This window comes from Myxine glutinosa, chromosome 4 (assembly GCF_964187855.1).
Source record: "Myxine glutinosa chromosome 4, kmMyxGlut1.1, whole genome shotgun sequence".
NCBI classification, from domain to species: Eukaryota; Metazoa; Chordata; class Myxini; order Myxiniformes; family Myxinidae; genus Myxine; species Myxine glutinosa.
Genome location: NC_136264.1, coordinates 183,671,209 through 183,692,097, shown reverse-complemented (window position 1 = coordinate 183,692,097; position 20,889 = coordinate 183,671,209). Strand labels below are relative to the sequence as shown.

At 45.8% G+C, this 20,889-nt stretch overlaps 1 protein-coding gene across 5 annotated transcripts in view; it reads right to left on the bottom strand.

Moving 5' to 3' along the window:
- The window catches only part of DCAF1 (DDB1 and CUL4 associated factor 1), a 108,773-nt gene that overhangs the window by 13,265 nt on the left and 74,619 nt on the right, over positions 1-20,889 (bottom strand). For all 5 annotated transcript variants that reach the window (XR_013623267.1, XM_068114099.2, XM_068114101.2 and 2 more), the window contains 2 exons: positions 15,706-15,807; positions 9,749-9,907 (listed from right to left, as the gene is read on the bottom strand). Coding sequence is in view for 4 of the 5 variants with exons in the window: in XM_068114099.2 (XP_067970200.2) it covers positions 9,749-9,907; positions 15,706-15,807 (261 nt within the window). In the remaining variant the exon portion in view is untranslated. The remainder of the gene's footprint in view (positions 1-9,748; positions 9,908-15,705; positions 15,808-20,889) is intronic.

Below are 20,889 nucleotides of genomic sequence, written 5' to 3'. Positions count from 1 at the left end.
TTATAAAAAAATATTAACTTATATCAAATAAGTCTTTTAAGGTGAAAGCGCGATGACGTCACCACGTCACGCGGCACGAATGCGCGCCTGTATCGTTGGAGGTATTGACTTATAAAGGGCTGGTTTTCTAAGGCTGTAGGCCGCACCTCATTTTGTCAAATAAAGTGGTATTCGGGTGGTTCCGGTATTTGGGACCGCAGGGACGGAAAGTGCAGGTACGGGGTGCTTGGCACTCCCCAGCCGGCCCGCTCTGAAGGTTCGGATCGGGACACCGGGATTCATTCCGGTCGCCCGGTCGGCCCGGAGGTGGGGGTGCGGGGCCTGTCACGGAACGTCAAAACAAACTCCTCCCTCCCATCCCATCACCCTCCCATCACCCTTTATTGGACCATTTGACTTCTGTAGGGTTGGTTTTCTAAGGTTTATATCAAAATATCAAATAAATCTTTTAAGGTGAAAGCACGATGACGTCACCACATCACGTGGCACGAATGCGCACCTGTGTCGTTGGAGGTATTGACTTATTTAGGGTTGGTTTTCTAAGGCTGTAGGCCGCACCTCATTTTGTCAAATAAAGTGGTATTCGGGTGGTTCCGGTATTTGGGACCGCAGGGACGGAAAGTGCAGGTACGGGGTGCTTGGCACTCCCCAGCCGGCCCGCTCTGAAGGTTCGGATCGGGACACCGGGATTCATTCCGGTCGCCCGGTCGGCCCTGAGGTGGGGGTGCGGGGCCTGTCACGGAACGTCAAAACAAACGGCCTGCCGGGGCCGCCCAAAAGTCGGGCGTGAGGGGCGCGTCCACTAATGGAACGCCTCTCGTTTCCCAGATCGAGGGCCACGTGGTCAGGAGAACCTCGTCCCTTCTGGTTGCCCTGCCGTCCCACCGGGAGCGCTGGCAGGGTGTACTTCAAACTAAGCTTAAGTGTCAAGTGTTAAGTTCCTCCTTGCCCTCGCAAGGGAAAGGCTAGGGTCAAGCTCTTCCAAATTTCCAAACACTAGAAATCGGACGTCTCAAATTAATTAATTATTTGTTAAAACATCTCAGTCGCCCGCGACCTCTCTAGCGCGGGCGTCGAACCAGTTCATTTCCGGTGCGACCGGGCCGAGTATCGGCCCGGCCGTGGCCGAAGCCGTTGATTCCGCCGTAGCACGCTAACGCGTAGGCTCGCGCGCCCCTGGTCCGCCGGGGCTCCGCGGGTGTCCTACCGTGCCTGGCTTGCCGGTGCCCGGGGACGGATCTCGCTGTCTAAACATGGTAGCGCTAGGCCAGTGGGACCGCCGGGACCCACGTGCACTCACATGGTGTTCTGCGCGTGGGCGGCAGTATCAGACCGGGGCGCCCAAAGGCACCACGCACCCAAACGCTCCCCGGCTAAAGTTCATCCTGAAAGCGCCCACATTGTGCGGACAAACCAAGTCAAGGGCCACGTGGTCAGGAGAACCACACTGTGCCTATCGGCCGGCCTCAAAGACCGAAATTGTGACGGTGTCACTCTATAAGGGAGGCCCCATCACCCTCCCCCATCACCCTGCCATCACCCTCCCATCACCCTGCCATCACCCTCCCCCATCACATCAACGATATGTTCCAACAACATACGAATATCGTTGGAGGTATTGACTTATATAGGGTTGGTTTTCTAAAGCTTATATCAGAATATTAACTTATATCAAATGGGTCTTTTGAGGGGAAAGTGTGATGACGTCACCACGTCACGTGGCCGAATGCGCGCCTGTGTCGTTGGAGATACTGACTTCTATAGGGAGGCCCCATCACCCTCCCCCATCACCTCCCCCATTCAATCTAAGAACCACTCCCACCACCCTGCCATCACCCTCCCCCATCACCCTCTGCCATCACCCTCCCATCACCCTGCCATCACCCTGCCATCACCCTCCCACCACCCTGCCATCACCCTCCCACCACCCTCCCATCACCCTCCCATCACCCTCCCATCACCCTTTATTGGACCATTTGACTTCTGTAGGGTTGGTTTTCTAAGGTTTATATCAAAATATCAAATAAATCTTTTAAGGTGAAAGTGCGATGACGTCACCACGTCACGCGGCACGAATGCGCACCTGTGTCGTTGGAGGTATTGACTTATTTAGGGTTGGTTTTCTAAGGCTGTAGGCCGCACCTCATTTTGTCAAATAAAGTGGTATTCGGGTGGTTCCGGTATTTGGGACCGCAGGGACGGAAAGTGCAGGTACGGGGTGCTTGGCACTCCCCAGCCGGCCCGCTCTGAAGGTTCGGATCGGGACACCGGGATTCATTCCGGTCGCCCGGTCGGCCCTGAGGTGGGGGTGCGGGGCCTGTCACGGAACGTCAAAACAAACGGCCTGCCGGGGCCGCCCAAAAGTCGGGCGTGAGGGGCGCGTCCACTAATGGAACGCCTCTCGCTTCCCAGATCGAGGGCCACGTGGTCAGGAGAACCTCGTCCCTTCTGGTTGCTCTGCCGACCCACCGGGAGCGCTGGCAGGGTGTACTTCAAACTAAGCTTAAGTGTCAAGTGTTAAGTTCCTCCTTGCCCTCGCAAGGGAAAGGCTAGGGTCAAGCTCTTCCAAATTTCCAAACACTAGAAATCGGACGTCTCAAATTAATTAATTATTTGTTAAAACATCTCAGTCGCCCGCGACCTCTCTAGCGCGGGCGTCGAACCAGTTCATTTCCGGTGCGACCGGGCCGAGTATCGGCCCGGCCGTGGCCGAAGCCGTTGATTCCGCCGTAGCACGCTAACGCGTAGGCTCGCGCGCCCCTGGTCCGCCGGGGCTCCGCGGGTGTCCTACCGTGCCTGGCTTGCCGGTGCCCCGGGACGGATCTCGCTGTCTAAACATGGTAGCGCTAGGCCAGTGGGACCGCCGGGACCCACGTGCACTCACATGGTGTTGTGCGCGTGGGCGGCAGTATCAGACCGGGGCGCCCAAAGGCGCCACGCACCCAAACGCTCCCCGGCTAAAGTTCATCCTGAAAGCGCCCACATTGTGCGGACAAACCAAGTCAAGGGCCACGTGGTCAGGAGAACCACACGGTGCCTATCGGCCGGCCTCAAAGACCGAAATTGTGACGGTGTCACCCTCTTTTTCCACACTGCATCGAGAAGCGTGAGTATACCGTGACAAGAAAAAGGTATGTTACGAATTTGTGCGACTTTTATTGGCGAAGTTATCGTCGAGTGAAAGAATTGTGCTGGGGCCGTGGCCTTCATGTGGTCTTGACTAGATGCAAGGCCGCACCTCATTTTGTCCAATAAAGTGGTTTTAAAATATTTTTTGATGGTTCTTATTCTTATCATTACATGCACAACGTTCGTAGGGAGGCATAGATATATGGATTGACATCGGATGGCATGGGATGCGGGAGTTAGGAACTCCGGGGTTTTAGGAACTTTTTCCATTGGGAATATATGCGTTTTGCTCTTGGAGGCCCTCGAGGGTGAACGGAGGCTCGGATTTTTATTCTGATTCCGGATTTCGCAGTCGCTAGTACGTCTTAACACTCGACACAAACTGTCCCTGCGAAATTTCCAGGATTTTCGGTAAAATTACTTCAGGGTAAATTTACATAGGAAAGGCCCATGTTAAATTTTCGTCGCCGAAGGACTTTATGTTTTGCGAAATTCATCCTGACTTTGCCTCTAGGACGATAGAGGGTTATCTGTAGATAACGGCAACCTTTATTTGGAGAAGATTGGGCAAAGTTCGACCGAGTTATTCAAAATATTAACTTATATAAAATAAGTCGTTTAGAGGGTAAAGCGCGGTGACGTCACCACGTTCCGCAGCACGTCTTTGGATGTTGAAAAGAGATTTTTGCTTCATCGTGCACGGCTTTATTTTATTTCCAAATTAGAATCTGTTTTCGTTTTTGCCACAAACATGATATTAGTGCATCGAATGGGGTAATTTATTTCGTGAAAATCGGTCGATTTGAAGTGGTGAAAATAAAATATGATCGTGGCAAATCGTAGCGAGGGGCCATTTTGAGTCGGTTTTCGATTATCGCACTGGGGGTGCGAGTGCTTTCCTCTTCGTTACCGTTTCGGGCCGTGGTCTTGACTAGATGCAAGGCCGCACCTCATTTTATCCAATAAAGTGGTTTTAAAATATTTTTTGATGGTTCTTATTCTTATCATTACATGCACAACGTTCGTAGGGAGGCATAGATATATGGATTGACATCGGATGGCATGGGATGCGGGAGTTAGGAACTCCGGGGTTTTAGGAACTTTTTCCATTGGGAATATATGCGTTTTGCTCTTGGAGGCCCTCGAGGGTGAACGGAGGCTCGGATTTTTATTCTGATTCCGGATTTCGCAGTCGCTAGTACGTCTTAACACTCGACACAAACTGTCCCTGCGAAATTTCCAGGATTTTCGGTAAAATTACTTCAGGGTAAATTTACATAGGAAAGGCCCATGTTAAATTTTCGTCGCCGAAGGACTTTATGTTTTGCGAAATTCATCCTGACCGCCTCGAGGACGATAGAGGGTTATCTGTAGATAACGGCAACCTTTATTTGGAGAAGATTGGGCAAAGTTTGACCGAGTTATTCAAAATATTAACTTATATAAAATAAGTCGTTTAGAGTGTAAAGTGCGCTGACGTCACCACGTTCCGCAGCACGTCTTTGGATGTTGAAAAGAGATTTTTGCTTCATCGTGCACGGCTTTATTTTATTTCCAAATTAGAATCTGTTTTCGTTTTTGCCACAAACATGATATTAGTGCATCGAATGGGGTAATTTATCTCGTGAAAATCGGTCGATTTGAAGTGGTGAAAATAAAATATGATCGTGGCAAATCGTAGCGAGGGGCCATTTTGAGTCGGTTTTCGATTATCGCACTGGGGGTGCGAGTGCTTTCCTCTTCGTTACCGTTTCGGGCCGTGGTCTTGACTAGATGCAAGGCCGCACCTCATTTTGTCCAATAAAGTGGTTTTAAAATATTTTTTGATGGTTCTTATTCTTATCATTACATGCACAACTTTCGTAGGGAGGCATAGATATAACCATCACCCTCCCCCATCACCCTCTGCCATCACCCTGCCATCACCCTGCCATCACCCTCCCATTTTGTCAAATAAAGTGGTATTCGGGTGGTTCCGGTATTTGGGACCGCAGGGACGGAAAGTGCAGGTACGGGGTGCTTGGCACTCCCCAGCCGGCCCGCTCTGAAGGTTCGGATCGGGACACCGGGATTCATTCCGGTCGCCCGGTCGGCCCTGAGGTGGGGGTGCGGGGCCTGTCACGGAACGTCAAAACAAACGGCCTGCCGGGGCCGCCCAAAAGTCGGGCGTGAGGGGCGCGTCCACTAATGGAACGCCTCTCGCTTCCCAGATCAAGGGCCACGTGGTCAGGAGAACCTCGTCCCTTCTGGTTGCCCTGCCGTCCCACCGGGAGCGCTGGCAGGGTGTACTTCAAACTAAGCTTAAGTGTCAAGTGTTAAGTTCCTCCTTGCCCTCGCAAGGGAAAGGCTAGGGTCAAGCTCTTCCAAATTTCCAAACACTAGAAATCGGACGTCTCAAATTAATTAATTATTTGTTAAAACATCTCAGTCGCCCGCGACCTCTCTAGCGCGGGCGTCGAACCAGTTCATTTCCGGTGCGACCGGGCCGATTATCGGCCCGGCCGTGGCCGAAGCCGTTGATTCCGCCGTAGCACGCTAACGCGTAGGCTCGCGCGCCCCTGGTCCGCCGGGGCTCCGCGGGTGTCCTACCGTGCCTGGCTTGCCGGTGCCCGGGGACGGATCTCGCTGTCTAAACATGGTAGCGCTAGGCCAGTGGGACCGCCGGGACCCACGTGCACTCACATGGTGTTGTGCGCGTGGGCGGCAGTATCAGACCGGGGCGCCCAAAGGCACCACGCACCCAAACGCTCCCCGGCTAAAGTTCATCCTGAAAGCGCCCACATTGTGCGGACAAACCAAGTCAAGGGCCACGTGGTCAGGAGAACCACACTGTGCCTATCGGCCGTCCTCAAAGACCGAAATTGTGACGGTGTCACCCTTAATCATGCAGCGAAAATGAATGAACTCATTCATTTCGTCATCTAAACAGTGACGCGCATGAAGGGATGAGCGAGATCCTCACTGTCCCTATCTACTGTCCAGCGATCCCACAGCCAAGGGAACAGGCTTGGCGGATTCAGTGGGGAAAGAAAACCCTTCTGAGCTTGACTCTAGCCCGACTCTGTGAAGGGACTTGAGAGGCCGCAGGCACTCAATAGGGCTGGACCCGTGAAATTTCGGGGATTTTTGGTAAAATTACCTCAGAGTAAAGTTACATAGGAAAACACCGTGTTAAATTTCCGTCGCCGGAGGACTCTATTTCTTATTGCGAAATTCTCTAAGACTTCGCCTATAGGAGTTATTGAAAATATTAACTTATATAAAAATTAGTTTTCTAAGACTGAAGTGCAGTGACGTCATCACGCCCTTAGTTTTCTAAGACTGAAGCGCAGTGACGTCATCACGCCCCCACCATGAGTGTCATTCGAAGAAGAAGAGCTCGGAGGTGGACTGGACACGAGGCGTAGCGGGCGCCATTTGGAAAAGCTGAGAGGACTCAGTCGTAATAGAGTGAGCCCGAGTGAGTATATCAAGACAAGAACAAGATCTAGAAGGAGGTATGTACGGTGCGATTCATATAATATATTGTTTAGTTATCATCGATGAGGAATTTGGGGTCGGAATGGGTGATCGGCCGGGGTGACTTGGTCTCGACTAGATGGTAGGCCGCACCTCATTTTGTTAAATAAAGTGGTCACAAAATATTTTTTGATGGTTCTTATTCTTATCATTACATGCACAACGTTCGTAGGGAGGCATAGATATATGGATTGACATCGGATGGCATGGGATGCGGGAGTTAGGAACTCCGGGGTTTTGGGAACTTTTTCCATTGGGAATATATGCGATTCCTTTTGGAGGCCCTCGAGAGTGAACGGAGGCTCGGATTTTGGTTCTGATTCCGGATTTCGCAGTCGCTAGTACGTCTTGGCACTCGACACAAACTGTCCCTGCGAAATTTCCAGGATTTTCGGTAAAATTACTTCAGGGTAAATTTACATAGGAAAGGCCCATGTTAAATTTTCGTCGCCGAAGGACTTTATGTTTTGCGAAATTCATCCTGACTTCGCCTCTAGGAGGATACAGGGGTATCTGTGGATAACGGGAACCTTTATTTGGCGAAATTCGGACTGATATTGACCGAGTTATTCAAAATATTAACTTATATCAAATAAATCTTTTGTGATTTTGTATTTTGCGCACCTGTATCGTTGGAGGTATTGACTTATATAGGGTTGGTTTTCTAAAGCTTATATCAGAATATTAACTTATATCAAATGGGTCTTTTGAGGGGAAAGTGTGATGACGTCACCACGTCACGAATGCGCGCCTGTGTCGTTGGAGATACTGACTTCTATAGGGAGGCCCCATCACCCTCCCCCATTCAATCTAAGAACCACTCCCACCACCCTGCCATCACCCTCCCCCATCACCCTCTGCCATCACCCTCCCATCACCCTGCCATCACGCTCCCATCACCCTCCCATCACCCTCCCACCACCCTGCCATCACCCTCCCACCACCCTCCCATCACCCTGCCATCACCCTCCCATCTGAAGGCATTAGTTGATGGACATTAAAGATCACAGGTGTCCTTCGTGAAGAGTTGGCTAGCTATTGCCAGCACCCTGAAACAATTACAAATTCCTGCCTTAACTTTCTTCAAACGTCAGGCTTGGCCAGCCAGTTCGTGAAAGACTTGGGCCAAGCTTCTCCCGGCCAACCCCACAAAGCATGGGAATAATTGTGACCGTTAACGAAAACGATACCTTGACACAAATAGGTCCAAACAAGTCTTTTTCTATGGCATTTCCAGCCAGTGTGACATTTCTCCCCCCCTTCCCCACCCCGAGTTTCTTGATGCTATTGGAATGCAAACTATGATTTTAGCTCCAAAACGTTTTCAGAAGGGGAAAAACATTTCAAATGCTCCAGCCCACCAAGAGCAAATGACAGGTGCTACAAGTTTTACAAACCTCCCAATATACCCCCCCCTTTTTTTTTTTCTTTTTTTTTTGTGTATACTGAATCGAGGCTTGTGAAAGAGCTAACATTTATTTCACAAACAAATCAACCAGACAAACAAAATATACAAAAGAGGGAGCGGAAGACAAGATGGGGAGAGAAGGGGAAGCACACAACCACAACATTTGAGAGCAGGGAGAAGTGTGGCCAGAGAGGAGTGTGGCCAGAGTGTGTGAAGCAAGGCCAGAGAGGAGTCGGTAGAAGACGGAAAGACCACCAACCTGCCTGCGGTGAGTGAGTGAAAGGCCCTTGGAGTTAGCTTCATCGCGGGAGATTCCAATGATTCTGAACGCTTTGGTTTCAACAGCCTGAAGACGGGCCAGGTGTGAGGCAGGAGCACCAGACCAGAGGGGAGAGCAGTATTCCATAGAGCTGCGGATGAAAACCTTGTATGTGGTGAGGAGCTCAGGTGTGCCAAGGAAGGACTTCACACGACGGAGGATGCCCAGTCGGCAACTGGCTTTGGAGGCCAGATTTGAAATGTGGTTTTCCCAGGAAAGATCATGGCAAATAGTGAGACCCAAAAGCTTGAGTGACAGAACGTCTTGGAGAGGATTATTCAGAAAGTGGATGGGAGGGTTTTCCAGTCGGTCTTTTCGGAGAGACATCGTAAGAGTGTGAGATTTATCAGGATTGAAAGACATGTTCCATTTGTTTGCCCAGTCTGTGATTTTGTCCAGGTCTGCAGAGAGTGAGGAGGCTGCAGACTGCCGATCTGAGGGATGAGGAATGCACCTCATCAATGGATGAGGATGAGGAATGGAACCCTCATATAAAACACTCTATTTGTCTGTCCCCCCATTGACGATTTGAATGGGTTTTAAAGGCCAATCTTTTATTATGACTCTGCGTTCACGACGATCTATTTTTGAGGATAAAAAAACTCGAAAAACATTTTCCATAAAAGTAATTGTGTCTCTTCTATTGGAACTGTAGACGGTGGCTTGCAAGCCTCAAAGGGGGTGTACAGAAGCGTTTAAAAAAACAAAAAAACAATAAATACAAGGCACATGGAGGTGAAATTTGCTGCACGTGATGTGCAACGCACGCAGAGCAAAACGAGTGTTAATTTACGTCCTTAGGATGTCTAATAAATAAAGAAGATAAAAGCACAACTGACGCCAGGCTGAGGCTTCAGACTTTAGCACGCTCACGAGGCTGTACCGCCTGTCATTCATGACGGCTTTTATATGAGTAAATTCATTAAAAAAAACACCTGAAGTTGCTGTTGTTAAAATATATATATATATTTATATATTCAACAAACTTTCACATCGTGGGCAATTTATATCCACTCATCATTGTGCAATGTTCACCATCTGACTCCTTGGCATGGTTGGGAAAAATGTCACTTCTGTTCATTTCCTCAAACATGATTTCATCGCGGAATGCGACTTCTACGCGGTTCATTGTATTAGCCCCTTACAAAAGTTACATTTTCTTCAATCTCAAACAGTAAAAAGAGCCTTTTGTCAAGGCAGTTGAAATACACCACTTACACTGTTTGGCACATCAAACTTGCCACCTTTAAAGATAATTCCTGCTCCAACTCAGCACAGCTCCTCCGCGTTACATACTCATCGTTTCACCATAAGCAATCTCCAATCATATGGGCAACTCAACACATGAGGTTCTTCAACAAAGCTAGCCTCACCCTCTCCATTGCATCCTGGTTGTAGGCGAGGTAGTAAAAGCACAGAGAGACTCCAGTCGCCGCCATGGAAGGGTGAGGGACGGTCACCATCTGCTGAACTCCACCCTCAGCCACAAACTCGGCTGCAAACTTCTTGTGCAGCAACAGCGAAGCGAGGAACTACGTACAAGAACACTTTTCTTACAAGCTTCACACTAAGCCAAGCTTTCGAGAAGCAGCAAAAAACTTTTATTTTTATTCTGCAGATTCATCTGGGAGAGCTCAAGGACACTTTGCAAAAGCAGACTTTTAAAATGAAGGCCACATACAAGTTTGAAGATGTACACACTAAGGAGTTCACTGGAACGCATTACAAAAAAGCACATGAAGTACAGAAGTGCATCAGGTATTAATGCCTCAAGGGAGCACATGCCAGGAGTTGAGAAAGACGTTTTTGGTTATCACCCAGAAGATGTCAATAGCACAAAGCTCTGTGTGCTGCTAGGTTTACAATAGTCAGAATCCTGAACTGAAACAATTGGAAAACTCGTGGAACCTCAAGGAAATATGAAATTGCCACACTTTCGATTACTGGCACGGCTGTCTACATATTACTGATGCCGGAGTGGTGGAATCATACTCGTCTTTGCCAAACATTTCCCTCCATTCCTCTTTTTAGCATACAAGGAACAATAAGTGTGTGTGTGTATAGATACACTACCGGTCAAAAGTTTTAGAGCACCTCAATTTTTCCAGTTTTTATTGAAATTTACGCAGTTTAACGTCTCAATGTACTCTGAAATGAAGCATAGAACAAATAAACAATTGGAGATAAAAAAAGAAATCATAGAATCATTTTATGTAGCAAAATTTAATTTAAAATTTTGACTCAGCAAAGTAGCCACCTTTTGCAGATATAACCGCTGAACACACTCGTGGCATTCTTTCTACAATGGAAATCAAATATTGTTCAGGAAGTTCTTCCCAACACTGTTGCAGAAGTTCCCACAAATGTGTTGCACTTGTCGGTTGCTTTGCTTTCTCCCTTTTGTCCAGTTCATCCCAAACCAGCTCGATGGGGTTTAGTTTTGACATAGCCTGGAGGTGTGTTTAGGGTCATTATCTTGCTGTAGGATGAACCCCTGACCAACTAGGCATATACCAGAGGGTATTGCATGGCTCTGCAAAATGCTGTGGTAGCCCTTTTGGTTCAGGGTGCCAGGCACTCTGTGCAAGTCGCCGACTCTGGATCCAGCAAAAGAGCCCCAGACCATCACGCTTCCTCCTCCATGTTTGACAGTTGGTGTCACACACTGAGGAACTATCCTTTCGCCAACTCGACGGCATACAAAAACCCTGCCTGATGAACCAAAGATTTCAAATTTTGATTCATCGGTCCATAAGACCTTCTTCCAGTCTTCAGTAGTCCACTGGCGGTGCATCATGGCCCAGCAAGCCTCTTTTTCTGATTTTGTCATCTTAGCAATGGTTTTCTTACTGCTACTCGACCTGTCAAACCTGCAGCTCGAAGTCTTCTCTTCACAGTTGAAACTGAGACTTGCTTACTTCGACCAGTGTAAAGCTGTGCTTGAAGCTGTTGTCCTGTGAGCCGCCTATCACGCAAGCTGATGACTCAGAAACTGGTCTTCTGATTCTGTTGTGGCTTTGGGTCTACCAGACCTCTTCCTGTCAGAGTTTCCTCCAGTTTCCAATATACTACTTCCTGCAGTGCAATATTGTCCAAATAATGCTTCAGAGGGTGTAATAACAGTCTATTCCAATACTGCTTTTGTACAGACAGGGGGTTTGTAATTAAGTAATCAGCAGAGGTTGGGACACCTGTAGGAATTGTTTGCATCAACTTTCAAGGCTTCATTTACTTACATTTCTGCAGAACAGCTGTAAGTTGTTAACCCATTACATGTTCCCTGAAGAAGGCATTTTAAAAAAAACAATATAACTGTGCAATTTACATTATTTCCACGTTTTTGCTGACCTAAGCTTCTTCTTTTTTTTAACCTCGAGCAATTTACTGCTTACCTTTGTACCATTACAGGTTATTCACTGGACATTAAACTGCATAAATTTCAATAAAAACTGAAAAAATTGAAGTGTTCTAAAACTTTTGACCGGTCGTGTATAAATATATATATATCTATATCTATATATATATATATATATATATTGCTACGGGTTTGAGATTTGCACATATTGATCATTAAAGGTTAAAGGGTTGCCCCCCATAGTTAGTCCACGAGCAACACGGAGGCCACCTGTAGTATTAGTTATGTCATAGTATGTGTAAGTATAGGCCATTTCCCCTAGTAATATCTGCGTTGTGTAAAGACATGAGTTTCGGTCCCGCTCATTTTTGCGTCCACCCTCCAATTCCACCTCTATGGGCATAATTGATCCCGCGCCCCATTTGGCTGACCCACTCAGTTTGTTACGCTTTGGCTGCCCGCAGCATTTGTTACGCTTTGGCTGCCCGCAGCATTTGTTACGCTTTGGCTGCCCGCAGCATTTGTTATGCTTTGGCTGCCCGCAGCATTTGCTGCCCTTTGCTCGCTCACTAGTCGAGTAACACGAGGTAGGCCAAAGAAGGAGGAGCGCGGGGTCGGGGTGGGGCGGCGTCAAGGCGGAGCGTCAGAGGCGATGACGGTAAGAGCCACTAGCCAACCAGGGCTCGAGCGGCATGGCATGAGAGGGCGTGGAGAGGCGCGTCTGGTGAGTTCTAGAAGGTTCGCAGGGCGTGCCTATATAAGTGACTGCACAAAGCCCTTGAACAGGACTGCACAACAGGACTCGTTGGGAGAGGACTGATGAGAAGTACTAGCGCTGGAGGACTCGCGTGCACACGGCATTGGTGAAAAGACTTGTGTGGAGAGAACGTGACTCGCATCACTAGCTTTGGAGGCATTGAACTGTAACTCGCGCAGTATAATGCATGCGCCCGAGGAGAAGAAGAAGAGGCGTTGAGTACAGGGCTGCAACCAGACGCGCCGGTGGCGAATAGCACCTACCTCAGCCACGCGAGTAAACGCGGCAATAGCCGCCAGTGATCACCACTAACCGCCGAAGTCCGCTCCGTACCAAATCGCCCCGTATTAACCCTTGTGCGCCAAACGACAAGTTGAGAGCTCCTGCCCCTCTACTTACCATCTGCACGGGACGAGCCGGAGACCGGAGGGAGCTGCACGAGAGCCATCCTTGGACGCGGACCATCATCCTGCAGCTGCAAGCCCCGTGTGAGTGTGTGTGTGACAGGCCCGTTTGTCCTGGGTAGTAAGTTAAGACTGTTTTAAGGCCGCACTGTGTCCTCTTTTCTTTGAACCATTGTGAATAGTGTAAATAAACCTGTTCTTCCTTTTTCCCATTCGACCACTTTTGTGATTTATCCCTTGACTAAGCGTGGCACGAATAAGATCGCTAGAACCGGGGTCACCAACTAAACGGCACGGATCGCGTGTACGCACCGCTTGGCGTCTCAAAACGCGTGATTCGTGCGGGGCTTATTTCCTCGTTTCAAGGCAGCGCGAGTAATTAGGTAATAGCGAATTCTTGGTCCTAATACCGTATTTCGCGCTGTCCGGAAAGGACGTCATAGGTCCCGGGTCCCGTCGGCTAGTCAAAGACAAGGGGACTAATCCCCCCTTGGTAAGGGGAGAAGGCCGGCGGCAAGATCCGCAACAATATATCTATATCTATCTATATATCTATATATATCTATATATCTATATATATCTATATATATATCTATCTATACATCTATACATATCTATATATATCTATATATCTATCTATACATCTATACATATCTATACATATCTATATATATCTATATATATCTATATATATCTATATATATCTATATATATCTATATATATCTATATATCTATACATCTATACATCTATATATATTTCTATATATATATATATATATATATATATATATATATATATATATATATATATATATATATATATATATATATATATATATATATATATATATATAGATAGATGTATATATATAGATAGATAGATAGATGTATATATATAGATAGATAGATAGATGTATATGTATATATATATATATATATATATATATATATATATATATATATATATATATATATATATATATATATATATATATATATATATATATATATATATATATATATATATAACAGTGTGTGTGTGTGTGTGTGTGTGTGTGTGTGTGTGTGTGTGTGTGATGTTACCGATAGACTCCTAAACGGAGAGGCTTACGTGCTTGATATTTGACATAGACATGGCCATTGAGCGTGGGACGAACATGGCCGAACTCAAAATATTTGACGATCCATATTTTTTATTCATATTTACCTCAGCGCATTTCAGCGCACGGAATCAACGGAATCAGAGCAGGTGGGCGCTGATTCGCTCAGAGCGATCACATGATGATGCTATGACGCTATGAACGCTATGACAAAAAAAATCGCTATGACGCTATGAACGATATGACGCTATGACGCTATGAAAAAAAAAATCGCTATGACGCTATGAACGATATGACGCTATGACAAAAAAAATCGCTATGACGCTATGAAAAAAAAAATCGCTATGAAACGCTATGAAAAAAAAAAAATCGCTCGCTTTGCCAAGGGGCTCGCCCCCCCCGTTCCCCTCTTCCCTCCCGGCAATGCCGGGTACTTCTGCTAGTATATATATATATATATATATATATATATATATATATATATATATATATATATATATATATATATATATATATATATATATACACAAAACACACACACATAAAGAAAAAGACATAAAATGGCAGAGCCCCCGTAGTTTTTAGTAATTTTGCTGTACGGACTTAAAGGCCTCAGTTGGCCATCTTTGGTTGGAATACACAACAAAATCTTCTGCATATGTATAATCTCATCTATTATCTTTGTGCCAAGTTTGAACAAGATCAGAGCATGCATGTTCAATAAATGGTTGGGGGCATGTTTTGTTTTTTTGTATACATAATCGTCGCTCGTGTAAGAGCTAACACATTGAACATGAAAACATGCACACACACATAAAGCATACAATGAAGGGAGCGGGAGACAAGAGGGGGAGGGAGAGTGAAGCATATAAGCACAACAACAACAGTAGAGAACAGGGATGTTGGTAGATCTGTGGAAGGGGGGGGGGGGCTGGGGGAGGAGAGAGGGGTACAAGGTATAAAAGCAAATGAACACGACTAGGAATTTCACTACTAGGAATTTCAGGAAAGAAGTTGGGGATTGAAAGAGGTGGATTTGGGGTGTTTATCGGGGGTAGAAAAGATCAAGGTTTTGGATGGGGGAAGACAAGAGATGGTGGTGAACAGCTGTTTTAAAGATTTGGAGGGAGGAGAGGGATTGAAGAGTGTGTGGGAGTTTGTTCCAGAGGCGGGAGAAAAGAGGAATGAAAGAGTGAAGGTGAGCAGAGAGTCTTGATTTTTGTGGATCTGATAACATTGTATAAGTAACAACATGGCCGCCAGTCGGCCATCATGAATCTGATATCGAAAGAAAATGACGCGCATATGTAAGCATCATTCATTATGTGGTGCAAAGTTTGAACAAGATCAGCATGTCCGAGAAATGATTGAGGACGTGTTCAACATATTTATTTTTTTTCAACCAAAATGGCCGCCAATGGACCATCTTTGATTGCATCGCGAAACAAAATGATGTGCATATGTATACCATCATGTGTCGTCTTTGTGCCAAGTATGAACAAAATCGGTCCATATATCTCCGAGATGTGGTTATGGACGGACGAGACCCAATGCATGAGCTTCGTCGTTTTGGACCAAGTCCAACGGGGGCTAATAACACGTGGGCTCCCGTCTACCATAGGTACTGGACATGAGATGGAATCGCTAAAGTTAAAAGAAATGTAACATCAAAATACAAAATTAACATGGTACCCAGAGTAGAATCAAACCAACCTTCAAGGCTTCAAATGTCAGACGTGCATCGTTGGTCTGCTTCAGGTCCATGTAATACATAAGCAGTTCACATGCACCAAGCTGCATGAAAGCGGCCAGCAACTGGGAAGAAAAAGGAACACGTATCGAATACACGAAACATACAAGCACGAGTTCAAACACGAGATGAGACAGGTCCTCAAAATCAAAACTACCACCAAGAAAAATCAAAATACAATTTCAACTTGGAATTGGAACAATAAATAGGCCCACAATGTAAAAACAAACAAAAACACATGCTAAATGAGAGTGAGGAGCGATGCCCTTTGGCTCAATGCAAAGCGAACCAATACTCGTATCAACCAGCAAGTGCTGCCATCGCAGAACGCTTAAAGGTGCATAAACCTGCTCGACTGGAACCATGAGCTGTGCATGCACAGCCTTGTCGCAAACATTAAAAAATATGGCATCAAGCAATTTTATATATTGCATCAGAAAGGATGAAGGACCGACCACCAATGGTGGACAAGTGTAATAAGAATCGCTTCAGTCTTTGAGCTGACGGTCCCACCTTTGGGGAGCGGGGCTTGTCACGATACGCTTAAGGACACCCATCAAATCATTTGGAGCCACGAGGTCACATCACAGTGTTCGCCATTTACGACCACATTTCACGCCCTCCATTTTAAGCTCCACCACCTGAGATTTACTTCTCAATTTACAAATCGGATAATCCCTACCCATCCTCTGTTCATCAGCAGGCTTCCGACAGCAAGTTAGTTCGGATAAGATCGGTATTCAGCATGCATCATCTTGTCAGTGCTCTGTATAGGACAGGAATAAATCGGTGGTTATTTATTCATTGTTGCTGTGGCACGATTGTCATTTACATCATTAAAGATCGACTTGTAAATCGTTAGAATGAAGGAATCTCCTTTACCTGCCATCTCACGCTTTCAAACAAGAGGGAGCTATTAGCAAAGTGTCGGATTTCTTGCCACACTCAATGACGTTAAATTAAACCAGCCACTCGGTCGTCAGGGTCCACGCTCCATGTATACAGGGTATCGAGGATGCGCACGACGCATTTGGGGGGCACAGTGACACATGCCCTGCGCAGACATCCCTCATCCTGAAGTAACGAGGGCCTGAATGCCTCTTCTTTTTCAGTTCGTAAAAACAAAGCGTTGTAGCAAAGCAACGCGAGATCACAACGAAAGGTTTGTATCTCCCTCCATTTTAAACTTGAGTGGCACTGTAATCGGTCAGGTGACGACATCAAACCAGGTTTTCAAAATGGCTCCGACGAGATGTGCGTACGCACATGTTAGGATTATTGAATTTCTTACTGCGGAAGAGGTTCCTCCAGTGGATATTCGTAGGCATTTAAAGAATATGCATGGCAACTCCATGTGAGAATATAGTGTGAGAATATATAGTGCGAGAATTGTTAGGCGTTGGGCAAAGTATTTCAAAAGTGTGACAAGCCTCAAAGTGGTTGGCCTGCAGCTGCAGTGCCACCGGAAAACAAGAGTCGGATTGATACGCTCATGAAGATGCATCACGGTTGATGGAGACGATGTGGAGAAATAACTTTATATTTACTACTAGGAGAGTTAACCTGCGTTGCTTGGAGGGCAGGAGAGCCGGTGCAGTGGAGGGGGCAGGGGAAAAACTGAGAAGGTGCAGGAAAAAAAACTGAGAATCACCAGGGTGAAGGGGGGTGGGGGGGTGGGGGCAAGAGAGTCGGTGAGGCAGGGGACAGAACTGCTGGCCTGAGGAAGGGGAGGGAGAGCTTGGGGGAGACTGAGAATGGGGCAGGCAGGCCAAGGGGGTGGGGAGGGGAGGAGGGGAAAAACTGAAAAGGGGCAAGGAAAAAAAACTGAGAATCACCAGGGTGAAGGGGGGGGGGGGGGCAAGAGAGTCGGTGAGGCAGGGGACAGGAGAACTGCTGACCTGAGGAAGGGGAGGGAGAGCTTGGTGGAGACTGAGAATGGGGCAGGTGGGCCAAGGGAGTAGGGGGGTGGGGGTGGGAGGGGAAAAACTGAGAAGGGGACTCGAGAACAGCAAGAGAGCTGGTGAGGTGTGGGTAAGAAGGTTTTTTAAATGGTCGGTTGAGGTGATGCCAGTTTGTGTTTATTTAAAATGGCGAGTTGAGGGGATGGGATGCCAGTGGGTAGAGGGGTCTTATGGTTCTCAAGTGTCTTCGAGGTATTAAAGGGTCTAAAGGGTATTTGGGGGGTTTTAAAGGTTCTTAAGGGTATTCGAAGTCTTCAAGGGTCTTATGGATCTTTGGGGGGTTTTAAAGGGTCGAATCTCCCAAGCATGTAATCGAAAATTTCAGGCATGTAAAAAACGTCTAAGGGGTCTTTAAAGGCTGAGTTGGTGGATGAAAATACACTTAGGACAATATCTGGTCGGACCTGGTCTGTGTGCCAAATTTGGTGGTTGTCGGCCTAGCGGTCTTTGCAAAAAACACAAACAGACAGACATCTGAAGAATTTTAGTTGTTCTACATATGTATGCATATTCCCTGTACAGCGACTCCTTGCAATATGTACTTCTTGTTAATGTATTTTTACCGATACGTAATGAATAAAATAAAAATTTCACTATACGCCATGTATTTCCTCTGGTACGCATTTTTCTTTTCCGTAGCCATGTCTGAAGGAGTAGTGTATGTAATGTGAACGTGAAAATGAAAGGGAATGATGTGACCTTAAGGATGACAGAAGGTCATTATTCCATTCAAAAGTGAAGAGTATTCATATAACACGACTATTGTATTGTAAATTGACATCCATCAAATCAGTCTGGTGCCATTAAACGGGGTTATTTAATTGTAATCTTATTTTAAGCAAAATCACAAACTCTGACAATGCATAAAACTCCGTCACCATCAACACGTGTTCAGACAAGGAAGCAGACAGTCATGCCTCACCGCCACAATAAACACTCCCCAATCTCTTCTATCAATTTGTGAGTACAGTACATACTGTACCCATTTACTTTTCTTCTATTTTGATATATTTACACTGCGCTCGCGAAGCGAAAAGCGGGGTTAGGCATTCGGTGGCATACATATGCCGTGTCGGCATTTAAAAAATTCATTTTCTCGACAACCGTTGGTCCGATTAACACGAAATTTTACCAAAGAAGCGCATCCGCCTGCAGAATTTTTAATCATAATGATGATGTCTTAGGTCACGTGGTACGGACGCCATCTTGGAAAAACGTTACACCTCTATATCTCCCAAACTGCTCAATGGGAAAAAATTGAACCATGGCTCATTATCAAGTACTCACCACGTGGAATAACATATGTTGATGGTGATGTCATCGGTGCCTTAATGATGACGTCATAATTCGACAAGTACAACGCTTGATCTGATCAGTATGAATAAAACAAAAATTCCTTTGCAACTGTTAGTCTGATGGACACTAAATTTTCAGAATATGTGCGGCTCCTGTATAATTTTTTTATGATAATTATAACGTCATAGGTCACGTGGTACAGACGCCATTTTGGAAACAATCGAAAAAATTTGCACCTCTATATCTCCAAAACTGCTGCATGGAAAAATTTGAAACATGGCTCATTGTAAAGAACTCCATATGGGGAATAGGTGTTGTTAACGATTACATCATTGGTGCCATAATTATGCCGTCATAATTCGACAGGGACAATTTGACTTGGTCTGATCAGTTTGAAATGTATTGAGCGTGATCTATGCAACAATTATATTAGAGAATATAAATTTATGATGTCATCGATCACATGGTCTGACAGACATATTGGATCAAAGAAAAAAAATGTTCAAAAACAGAAGAGTTGGCTCGCAACAAGTTGACTGCGCAGGGTAAGTATTCTATGAATACCATCTAGTTATATTGGGTATTCATTTAGTTATACATTGTAATGTTATGTATTGATTTACCGAGTCATTATGTCTTTTATATTTAGTTAGGTTAGGTTGCATAAGATGTCTGAACATCGCTCCCCCCCCCCCCCCCCCATTGGAACGCATCTAATTGGTATTGCTAGGAGTTCCAGCAATTGAAATTATATTAGGTGAGAAATAAAACAAGCATTCTGAGTATTGCGCTGCAATACATGTCCCCTACCGGCAGTCTGTCGTCCAGAAAACTGTTGGGGAAATTAAAAAGGGTTATTCACCCACAGGTTCTGAATCGTTCCCAATCGCAAATTACCTCAGGATGGGCTCACCTGTGATTCGCACTCGGGACTTCGATTTATACACCTTGCAGACAGGTCAGCAGAAGCACGAGAAAATAAGTTGTTGATAAAGAACCTTTCGAGTCGCTAAATATCAATAATTTATTATATTTTCCGGTTCACGATCAACGATGTGCATATATATGTTGTGCATATATATGTTGATGTGCATATATATGTTGCATATATATGTTGTTGCTCGGCTCGGCTCCGCCCCTCTGTAAAGCGCGCGCTGTGTCGCGCTGTTGACGTTCGCGAGACGAGGCTGAGGGCGCGTGGTGCGGCTTGAGGAGAACTCTAGAATAAACAGGAGATATCCATTTTAAAAAATATTTTCGTTTAAGTAACGATATCTGCCAAACCACGTGCCCTATCGCAAATTCCAAAAGGACATTTTAATAGACTGTCATGCTGAACAGATCTGTCAAGTTTCCCCTTTATTGGATCAAAAATGAGGGAGGAGCTCGGTTTTAAAGGTTCATGCTTAAAAACGTCATAACTCTGAAACCATGTGATGCATGACGTCATGCTCGCTGACTTTTTTGTTCGTCATGGGTATGCGATTCTGCCTGCAAAGTTTGGCCTCAATCTGTTCAGCCGTTGCAGAGAAAAAGGGGTTTTCGTGTTTTCACGAAAAACAATATGGCGGCCGAACCACGTGACCTGTGACGTCATAATTACTAGTAAAATATTCTACAGACCGAGTCCCTCATATGGTGAAAATTTGATCTCAATCGGTCCAATTATTGCAGAGAAAATCTTTTTTAAAGGAAATTAAAACTTAAAATGGCACTGAGTTAAGGATCATCAGAATTATCAGAATTCCCAAAGTTCAAAGTGCCATAACTTTGTCAAAAATGATCGAAACGTCGTGAAGTTCGAACTTGATCTGTAACTTATCATGAGGAAACCATGTACTAAGTTTGAAATAATTAGCATTAAGCGTTTAGAAAAAAAGTCCGGAAAAC